At 45.8% G+C, this 11,266-nt stretch overlaps 1 protein-coding gene across 2 annotated transcripts in view; it reads left to right on the forward strand.

Annotated features, from left to right (window-relative positions):
- GLI2 (GLI family zinc finger 2) overlaps nt 1-10,983 on the forward strand; it is a 175,282-nt gene extending 164,299 nt beyond the window's left edge. For both annotated transcript variants that reach the window (XM_042827228.1, XM_042827229.1), the window contains 4 exons: nt 398-562; nt 3,761-4,042; nt 7,270-7,606; nt 8,499-10,983. In XM_042827228.1, coding sequence (XP_042683162.1) covers nt 398-562; nt 3,761-4,042; nt 7,270-7,606; nt 8,499-10,855 — 3,141 coding nt within the window. In that variant the 3' untranslated portion in view covers nt 10,856-10,983. The remainder of the gene's footprint in view (nt 1-397; nt 563-3,760; nt 4,043-7,269; nt 7,607-8,498) is intronic.
- Nucleotides 10,984-11,266: the final 283 nt, after the last annotated feature.

Consider the following 11,266-nt stretch of genomic DNA (forward strand, 5'->3'; position numbering starts at 1 on the left):
TCAAGCTGTCGAGAAGCCATCAATTCTCTGGGTGAGAGGAAAGGATCTCCATCTCTGAGTATGTTAGTTGCAGAGGGATGGCTAAGAGAATGGAGGGCTGTTCAGCCCCGCTGGAAAAAGCAGTTTCTAATTGAAATGTCAGGTGTGTATCCGACAAGGAGCAGCACCTTAAGTGTGAGTCACTGCTGAAACTCTCAGCATGCCTAGGGAGGGGAATTCTCCCAACAAAGTGGATGTTGTTCCCTAAAACACAAGCCCTTTAAAGGGAAGGGAAAAAAAAAAAAAAAAAAAAAGAAAGAATGAGAAACAGATGAGAAGGGTTTAGGCAGGAGGGAAATCAATTTTTTCTGGTTAATTAATCACCCCTCTTGTGTTGTTTTTTTTTTTTTTATTTTAGTTTGAGGGTTGCTCCAAGGCTTACTCCCGCCTGGAGAACTTAAAGACACACCTGAGGTCCCACACTGGAGAAAAACCGTACGTCTGTGAGCATGAAGGCTGCAATAAAGCCTTTTCCAATGCCTCGGATAGAGCCAAGCACCAAAACAGGACGCATTCCAATGAGGTAAGCCTGGGCTCACCGCAGCTCAATGGAGGGCTTTTTTTTAATTCTGCTGACAATAAACATGCACTTTACATGCTGGACTCATGTAAAAAGAAACCTACTGTAATGAGAGGTTTTTCTTATTTTTTAATGGGATTTATTTTGCTGAAGAGCCAGACCACATTAGCTTTATATTTATGAAAGCCATGTTTGAAATCATAAACAGATGTTAAAGTATGCAAACTTCTTAATCGGCTTTGGAAATTAAAGTGAGCATTTTCCAAATTCATAATTTTTAATAGTGTGAATAGGATTGTACGTTTGTGCATGTGGTGTTTCATATTAGTGTGGCACAGACTCTCAGTAGTATAACAGCTACCCGGGATTCTGACACTCTGGAAATAATACTTCCTCCATCGTTTGATGTACAATGATAGAGCACAATGCAATGCTTTGTTAACCTTGGCTAATTAAGACCCGCTATTAGTACTAGGGGAGCAGAGGAAATTGCCTTTATTGTAACGCATGTGATGGTCTGTTGCAATCAACCATAGCTGACGATTGAAATTTATATTACCACTAATTAGCTGACGGGGGGGAGAAAAAACAACACTCTGAAGTTCTAATAATGTTTGTAGCCATGAAGAATTCAGTCTGCAGCCTAATTTGCAACTGTTAAATATAGACTATTGGAGAATGGAACGCAAGTGCCATGGGTGAGAGCTTTTTAAAGCGATGCTGTGTCTACAAAGGGCTTTTGGGGAGTTTCTATCTCTGGTATCATAATATCTGCCAGTAATAACCGCAGCTTGGTTAAAGCTCTTCTGTTGAAGTCAGAAGAGGGATTCAGAGTCTAGGGTACCCTTTTGTTCTGTGTGATGCTGAGACCTGGGTCCCAGTACTATTTTAATTTGTTTGGGTATGATCCCAAAAGCCAGGTTTGTCCTTTGCCTGTGAGCAATTTCCTCAGCAAGATGAAGGTTAAAATTAACCTGTGTCTGCACTGGGGATGGTTCAAGGCTGTGCAGACCCTGAGGTCAGGAGTGACCAACAGGACGTGCAGCTTCCCACTTGCTGAGTACGCTAGTCTGTATTCTCAATAGCTGATGTTTGGTTAAAACAAAATTTGTTTTCTGTTGAAGTTTCTCTAAATGGGTGATAGATAGGGTGATTTACTCTCACTGATAAAACTTCATGTGTTAGAAACAGCTTGTTTTCCAGCCCTGGAATCTTCCTATGCCTTCCTCCAGAATTGGATGCAATGTCTCTTTCACTTTTGCTATTTCCCTTCCACAGCACTGTACTGCTAAGCCACTCTTCTTTCTCTCAAGTTAAGTATGTCAATCAAGACTCTGAAGTCTCCCACTAGTACAGCACTGTTTCCTATCTTAAATCAAACTTGTGTGCCTCTTCCGTCCCTAAGGATCCTTATTTGAATGAACCAAGACTTCTTGTACAAGTTTTCAGTACTGGGTACAGACTCTCTGACCAGTTTGTGTGCATTGAAGCACATGTGAACTAATTTTATTATGTGAATTATCTTTTGCCCATAGATCCCTTGAACTCTGATCTCTAGAGCTTTTTCAGGATCCCTCCTAGGCATGCCAGAGTCTTCCCTTCTGTTTGTATAAGAGATGTCCCATATTCCTACATATGGAATTTTGCCTTTGGCTGTATTATTACATTACATTTCTTCAAATAGGTTCAGCTTCCCAAGTGATCCAGATCAGGAGCTGCACAAGGTCTGTGATGACTCGACTCTTCATGCGAGCAAAGCTTGAATGCAAGGTGCCTGCTCCTCTGCGTTCCCATTTTGCACAAATGTGAAGCTGTAGGGCAGTAACATCCAGCTCCTTGTGCTCCTGACTTCATGTGCTGATACCCTACAAAGACTGCATCCAACAACACAAATTAAAGACTCAGATAACAGATAGGAATTCTTCCCTCTTCTCTTGCTTTCTGTAGCATTGAACTGTTTAATATTGCTTTTTTAGCACAGGGTGGTGTCTGCTCCTCAGAATGAGTTTTAGTAGCAGTAATAATATTTCTATAATGCCTCATAGGAGGAGTTGCATGAGATTCATAAACAAGCTATTTTACTTTTTGTGCTTTGGCTTACCCAGCGTTAAAATATATTAAATATTTACCTCAGTGTGGTGTTACAAGCATTTAGTTTATTCAAATGATCTGCCAAGATCAGCCAGGAAGCATGCTTTTGAATAAGAAACAGATTTTTGGGTGATTTTCATGTGCTTATAGTTGTGATTATAGTACACACTCCTTTGTATTTTTTTACTCAAGCTTCTGGATAACACTGGAAAACAGATTAAAAAAAAGAGTAAGAATGGTCATTTTGGGAAGCTTTCAAACAGCATTTATAGGAGCGGTTTTTTTGTGGATCTATTCCAGTGCATTGGCAGAAAAGTACTTAGAGTAGCTGTGAGGCTGAAAGTGGAACTTGTGATGAATTCAGAGCTTCCAGCACAGCAGCACCAGCTCAAACAACTGTGGTGCTTCGTATTGGAAGCTCAATAATAATAATAAAAAAAAAAGTTAAAAGAAGAAAAAGAAGAGTATCTGTTTGCTTGTTTTCAGAAGCATGGCTTCATCCTTGTTTTCCTGTGGCAATCAATGATTCATGAATTCAAGACTAGAGTGCTATCGTCTGAAAAAAGATTGCATGTCTGTGGTTTGTTTTGCACAATAACAGATTGCAAGGTGACAGGTGCTGGAGTGGTATGATAGATTGTGTAGGGTTACTCTGGTCTGGCTTGGTTTTGCTGGAATTCCATCAGCCAGGTCTCAGGCATTTTCACGGTGCAGACCTCACCTTAGCAGAGAGAACGTGCTATGACCAGTCCTCTACATCATCTCCTGCCCATTTGTAATCAGGAAACATTCCTGTGGCCACCCAAGCAAATACATACATGGGAAAGTAATATTAGGAAAGTATTTCATGAATTCTTAGCTGTCTTTTAATCCAACAACTGAGAACAAGGAGTTTAGCCAACATCAAATGACTGGCCAGGTCTGTGTGGATCAGCAGCAGCCCATATATCACATCAGGAGTATCTTGGTCTTGGACAACCCTGTGGAGCAGATGCCCCACATTTTGTTGTTGCCAGCAGCCATATTCACTATATTCTCTTGGCCCATACAATGCACCTGGAATATTTGGGCTTGCTCTAAATATAACGCAATATCTGCTTTTATTTACAGAAACCCTATGTCTGTAAAATCCCTGGCTGCACAAAGAGGTACACAGACCCTAGTTCCCTCAGGAAACATGTCAAGACTGTACACGGACCTGATGCCCACGTCACGAAGAAACAGCGCAACGATGTGCACCCAAGGCCACCTCCGCTCAAGGAAAATGGGGACAATGAGGCAAGCGCCAAGCAGAGCAGTAAGGTGTCAGAGGAGAGCCCCGAGGCCAACAGTACCACGAGGAGCATGGAGGATTGCTTACAAGTGAAGACGATAAAAACAGAGAATTCTGTGGTAAGAGCAGTTGCTCTTAGAACTCACACGGTTCCTAATTTCTCCAGTACAGTGGGGGCGTGAAGCATTGCATGCCATTTACAGTTGCTCTTCGACTGCCCACACCCTAGAGTTCAGGTTCAAAGATGAGATTGCAGGTCAGGGCACAGTCCAGAACATTTTGTACTTTCCTACCCAGCAGCACAAATTTCCATCCATGGAGTCACAGGGGCTATGTGATATCATGCTTGGCCCGCCTGTGTTGTACACTTGGGTAAAACGTGGCAATATCACAGATTTTCAGTACCCTCCTCACCAGTTTAAATTGCGCAAGAGATGTAGGACACAGATTGATGAATGTGTCTTTAAGCAGAAGTCCATCCCTTTTCTCCCTCCTCCTTCCCCACCTCCCTCACTGTTCTTCTTTCACTGGAGTTAACAGGGGCCTCTTGAGATCATCTAGTCCAACCCTTTGTCCCAGCTGGAGCTAATTGCTCAGGAGTACACCAGTTCACTGCAGGACCCCCATCTGCCAGGAAGGATTGTGGTGGGGTGATAGGGTGGGGAAGTGATGCCTGCAATGATCAGGTGAGCTGGAATGAACAGTCCTTCTTGTTTGACTCACAGAATATGAGCTTGCAGTCAACCATGATCATACTTTACAGCCCCATGAGTTGCCATAAGTTGGAACAAAGACTATTTAAAAACATTCCAGCCATTACAGCAACTCCACAGTAGGCAGTAGCATGGTCAGTGATGCTAACAAAGTACATACGCTGATGGGCCCAAGTGCGTTCAAAACTCATCCAGCACATGCAGGGAGCCCACCTGCTCCTCTGCATACTGCTGCTGGTGAAGGAGATGGGGCACTGAATGCATAGGAGCATTTTTGCCTTTTGATAGTTCTCTTCACCTTCATTCCCAAAGTCCTGGTCTCCTGCACCAGCTCAGAGTGTGGCAGAATATGGGTCAGATGTGGCAGAAATGGCCTTCACCTTTGAAGGAGGATGTAAATACAGTCCCCAGACTTGTTGGTAGAGCTGGAAGGACTTGAACTCCAAAATATATATTTTCTTGACTTGAATCCAGGCTAAAAGATTACTGTTCCAACCAAACAACATACTCTGAAATGACAAGGATTTTATGAAAAAGGCTAAGGTATGTAATTTTTAGCGAATTAGAAATGAGTTTCATGTTTTGGTTATGAAGGATTTGAGCATTTTCACATCCAAAATTGTCTCTGACTAAAAGAACAGTTTTACCTTAATAATACTCTGCACTGGGTTATAAAAATGGTCCATGAGAACAGGTGAACAGAATGACCTCTCTCCAGTACTTTTTCTCTGTGTATTTTTTTATTATGAAAAAAAAACAAAACCCACAATCACATCTCCCCACCCAGTTCCTTCAGAAGGTGTGGGCTTGTTTTCCCAGCTCTCTGTGCTCCCAGGGCTGCATCCAAGATGTCTTATTGACAGCAGGACCCATGTGTCTGCTGGTCCTCTGTATTCTCCCTGTCCAGTACCTCACCCATGCATGAATAATGAGCAGCATCTATCCTGGAGGATCATCTGATGTTTCCTGGTTAAAATCAGTGGTGAGAGGGGTGAGATGTTTCACTACTTCCCTTAATTCTGAGGCCCTGTGTGTCAATCCAGCTTTGGTCTAATCCTAAACCCACAGAAACTGGTGGGAGGGCTTTCCAAGGGGCTTTTGTTTGGGCCCAAAAACTGAAAAGGGGCATTTAAGAATGGTGGACAGAGAAGTTTTACCAGGGTCTGTAGTGATAGGACTAGGGGTTGTGGCTAAAAGAGGGGAGATTTAGATTAGGTATATCCAAGAAAATCTTTCCTCGGAGGGTGGTGAGGCACAGGAACAGGCTGTCTAGAGATGCTATGGATGTCCCATCCCTGAAAGCATTCAGTACCAGGTTGGGTGGGACTTTGGGCAGTCTGATCTGGTGGAAGGTATGCTCATGGAGGGGTGTTGGACTAGATGACTTTAGAGTTTCTTTCCAACCCAAGCCATTCTGTGATACTATGGCAGGGAAGGCAGGGTATGGAATGAGGAAATATTAGCAATTTGTGTTGTATTCTTCTGCACTCCCCTCTTCCTCCATATACTAACATGGTCTTTTCTGTCGTTGCTGTCTTTGTCCTAACAACCTGTTCTTTATTCCTGCTTACTCTTCCTTACTCTACCTTCCTAAGGACAGTCGGTACTAAGGTGAGCAAAGAAATCCTTTGTATTAAAATTGCTGAATAAAGTACGGTCTCTAGCAGACCTCCTGCCTCCAGCTAAATCTGCAGAGAGGAGGTGGAGGCATGCAGACTGAAGTGATGGTGGGGAACAGAGGATATTTGTTCAAACACAGAAAAAAAGAGAACATAACAATGTCTCAGGACCCTCACTATCCCGTCATTCTGAGTATCACAACTCACCATTAAGTCCCAGGATTGCAGTCTTTGTCATCCTGATTGAAGGGCTATGAGGCCATCAGAGCCAGTCAGACCTGCCAGTGAGAGCTGCTGTAAAACAGTAAAACATCACCCTGCACTCCCACCTTGGCTTCAGGCAAAGTTTGTTGTCTTTTCAGCGTTCTCACTTTCTGATAGTTGCTAGAGCATGGGCTTCAAGCAGAGAAGCTATGTGTGCTGTCAGGTAGCACCAATGCTACTTCAGAGAAAGTTCAGACCTTTTAGTGTCTACTGCAAATAAACTACCCAATTCTAATGCAATTTATAATGTACATAAATTAAGTATTTATGGTGCTTATCTGTCTTATCTGTAAGTGGGAGCTTGCAAACAGTGAATGAGGTTTTTACCTAGGTGGGAAATTTGTCAGCTAATCCAGTTATATGATAAAATGGACAGAAATACATTGTCTTTGAAATACGTAGGCTTTGATCCTATGTTAGATAAGCCAGTGCTTGCTGCCATATGCCTTGCACCAGGTAGCATGTGCTGCTTTCCTTCAAAAAGCACCTGCTCCTTAATATTTTATTGGAACATTGTTTTGGTCCTCTCCATCCTCCACTTGAACACACTGTAGTTTCTCCAGCTGCAGGTGATGCCCTGCTCTCCTCCCCAGGGAAGCTGTCCATGTTCTCTGGTAGAGCTGAGATCCTATGGCAGAGAAGGGTAACATGAGGGGAAACATGGGATAGGACCAAACATGGAAACCATTGAGGGTACTGAGCTCCTGGTTTCTTTTCACTTGTCCAACTCCTCCTCTGTTCCTTCCCAAGATGTGTCAGTCCAGTCCTGGTGGCCAGTCATCATGCAGCAGTGAGCCGTCACCCCTGGGCAGCACCAACAACAATGACAGTGGAGTAGAAATGAACATGCACAGTGGGGGAAGTCTGGGAGATCTGACGGCGTTGGATGACAGTGCTCCTGTTGTGGACTCAACGGTCTCATCTGGTAATTTGACAGTCAGCCTGCAGCTGAGGAAACACATGACGACAATGCAACGACTTGAACAACTCAAGAAAGAGAAACTCAAAACAGTTAAGGATTCTTGCTCATGGGTGAACCCAGCTCCACAAGGCAGAAACACCAAGCTGCCTCCCATCTCAGGAAATGGTAAGCCATGAGCCCAGGTCTTGTCCTATAGGAATGCTCCAGAACTTGTCTCAGGTCTCATAATCAAGAGGTTTCCTTTAGGATTGTTTCTTATGACTTCTGAGTCAGTCCTTGCTGGATAGAGATGTTAGGTAAAATGGAGAGCTTGAGTGAAAGCACAGCTGTCCGGTTATGTGCAAAAGAAACCTGGACTGCAGAACTATGAAGGGATGCAGAGAAATCTTATTTCTGGGCTTGTCCAGAACGCAATTGCAGAAGTCTTTAGCATCCTAGTGGCAGCCACAAGACTACCTGGATTTGTTCCAACAGTAACAGTTCTCCAAGGGCTGGTGTGTTTCCAAAGAGACTGCTGGACCACAGCAGCAAACCAGCCAAGCCCTCCATACTTTTTCTTGCCCCAGCAGGCCTTTTGTTACTTGAAGAGTAATAGCCAGTAGCAATAATGGCTATTGCCTACAGCTTCATGTACTAGATTTCCACTGGCTGGGGATTCTTGATAACGGTATCTTTATGATCCCTTTTGTGCTCCTCTGATTTCTTTGCCAAGAAGTCTCAAGGTCCCTGTTTGCACTAAACCTCAGGCTTAGTATATTGAATTTTCTTGGTTTAGTCTGGGAAGAACCCTTGACTGTCAGCTTTTGGTCTGGCAGCCTCCTGTGCCTGACTGTTGTGTTTCTGTACCAGTAAGCAGCTGTGACTGTAGCTACTCATTTGCCCTGTGGTATGGTTCACACCAGTCCTACTTTTTCCCCACTAAGAGAAGCTCATGTGAGGGCACTACCTCAGCAGCTTAGGGGTGCCTAAGTGTGTCTCTGTTTTGGAACCAAGAACATTATCAGCTGGAATTTCTCAACTGACTAAATCTTTTCCTTCCCCACAATCTTTCTCTTAGGCTCTATTCTAGAAAACAGTGGTGGTTCTTCTGCTACGCTGCCTAATCCGAGAATAATGGAGCTGTCTGTCAATGAGGTTACGATGCTGAATCAAATCAATGAGCGCCGTGATAGTACGACAAGCACCATCAGCTCTGCCTACACCGTGAGCCGCAGATCATCAGGGATTTCCCCATACTTCTCCAGCCGCCGCTCCAGCGAGGCTTCACAGCTCGGGCACCGTCCCAATAACACGAGCTCTGCTGACTCTTATGACCCAATTTCAACGGATGCTTCCCGCCGGTCAAGTGAGGCAAGCCAGTGCAGCGGGATGCCGGGCCTACTCAACCTCACACCAGCTCAGCACTACAGGCTAAAAGCCAAGTACGCTGCTGCCACAGGGGGCCCTCCTCCAACGCCTCTTCCAAACATGGAGAGGATGACCTTGAAGAACAGAATCTCACTTATGGATGGGCCAGAGCCCACCTTGCCCTCCATTCGCCTCCCACCAGGCCCCAGGCGTTGCAGTGATGGCAACAGCTATGGCTATACATCCACCGCAGCATTTCCCCATGAGGTTCCAGGCAACTGCACGAGACGGGCGAGCGACCCAGTGAGGAGACCTGCTGGAGAGCCCCAGGCCCTCCCAAGAGTTCACCGCTTCAACAGCACCAACAGCATGAACCCCTTCCATCCTGCACATCCTGCAGACAGGAGGAATTTCAGCATGCAGAGCTATGGGCGGTCTGATGGGAGTCTTGCCCGGCACAACTACTCACCCCGGCCACTGAGCATCAGTGAAAACATTGCCATGGAAGCCATGTCTGGGGAGGCAGAGGTGCCCGTTGGAGATGATGACATTATGCTTCCAGATGATGTGGTACAGTACATCAAATCTCAGAACAACGGGACAGCAGCTGAGAGCACTTCCATGGGGTACAGCAGCGAGATGCAGGGCTTCCATGGAGGCGGGAAGCTGCAGCCACCAGCCTTTCCCAGCCAGCGCAGGATGGCGGTTGCTGAGGCGAGCATGAGCCATTTGGGGCCCATGATGGCAGAGTGTCCCATGAGCTTTGATGCAGCCTCAGACATGAATAAAAATAACATGCCTGTCCAGTGGAATGAAGTAAGCTCGGGTACAGTTGATCTCATGTCCAATCAATCAAAGCAGCAGTTTTCGCAAGGGAACTTAGCAGTGGTCCAGCAGAAGCAGAACTTTGGTCAGTACCAGAACTACAGCCAGCAGCAGATGCAGCTACCAGACAACAGCATGAATGTAACACAGCAGAGCTTTATGCAAAGAAATGTGGGCATGGATGGGCAGAGGCTAAACTGTATGCAGCTGCGGCAGCAGCCAATGAGCCTAGGCCCAGGGATGAACCCTGATCTGGGCTCACAGGCAGGGTATAACCAAGCTCATCAGATGCTGAGCCCCAGTGCAATCAACGGAAACCCAAATCAGCTCTCTCCTTCTTGTAGCAACATGGCGACAAAGCCTGGGCCCCACCTCCACCCTCAGCAAATGGACATGGCGACCGACCCATCCTTAATGGTCAGCAGCAACAGCGAACGCACAATGCTGAACCAGGTCATGCATGAGCCGAGCCAGCAGAACTACTCGGCTCAGCCAGCCCACATGAACTTCCCCATGGCTCAGGAGGCTTTCCATCAGCCCATCATGCCCTCCAACCAGCAGAGCTTTGAGCCCCAGCAGAACATGATGGGTTCGGCGGCACAGACGTATCCACCTGGCATGGTCCAACCTCGTCCCCCCGCTGAGCCCAGCCCAGCCAACAGGCCTCGAGGCCTCCGCACCGTGCAGCAGCTGGGCTACATGAGAACTCCTCACCCTACAAACACCATGAGCCCGGGCCAGGAAGCAGTGGAGGCTGCGCATAAAAGAACCGGCGACATGTTGCCAGCATCGACCCAACAGTGTGCGGATGGCACAAGGGAAAATAATTTGATGTACTATTATGGTCAAATCCACATGTACGAACAAAACAGCGGCTTTGATAATCACTCGGACTGCAGGGTCAGGCAGCAGCAGTGCGCACTGAGCGGCAAACCGGCCGCTCTGCCATCCCCGGGCACCAACCAGGTGTCCAGCACGGTGGACTCGCAAGGTCTTGAGCCGCCCCAGATTGATTTTGATGCCATCATGGATGATGGGGACCACTCGAGCCTGATGTCAGGAACCCTGAGCCCCAGCATCCTGCAGAACCTCTCCCAGAACTCCTCTCGCCTGACGACTCCACGAAACTCTCTGACTCTGCCCACCATACCTACAGGAATAAGCAATATGGCAATAGGAGATATGAGCTCCATGCTGACCACCCTGGCAGAAGAGAGTAAATTTCTCAACATGATGTCCTAACAGTAAAGCACAAGGCCTGAGCGCTATCCAAGGGGTCTGTGTAAAGCAGGTTTATCAATGTGCTTTTGAAAAATAATCTGTTCCAGTAGAGTAGACTTGTTTTTTTGTTTTTTGGTTTGTTTGGTTTTTTGTTTTTATTTTATTTTATTTTTTTTTTGTAAGTATTAAATACTTTAAAGGGATTAAAAATTAAAAAAAAAAAAAAAAAAAAAAAAAAGGAAGTCTCTGTACAGAGTTATGTAAGCTACATCCAGGCAGATCAGCACCACAGAGGTGCACCTCTAGTATTACTTTTGGCTTTGTTCCCCAGAGCACTGAACAGTATCGCCACCAGGGTGGGAGACTGCATGGTTAAAGACGAAACCTCCCTTCCTCCATCCCTGTAGACAGCACTCCCCATCATTTTCCATT

The sequence above is a fragment of the Centrocercus urophasianus genome, unplaced genomic scaffold (assembly GCF_019232065.1).
Source record: "Centrocercus urophasianus isolate 14NV4802_14NV808 unplaced genomic scaffold, USGS_Curo_1.0 seq_28, whole genome shotgun sequence".
Classification (NCBI taxonomy): domain Eukaryota; kingdom Metazoa; phylum Chordata; class Aves; order Galliformes; family Phasianidae; genus Centrocercus; species Centrocercus urophasianus.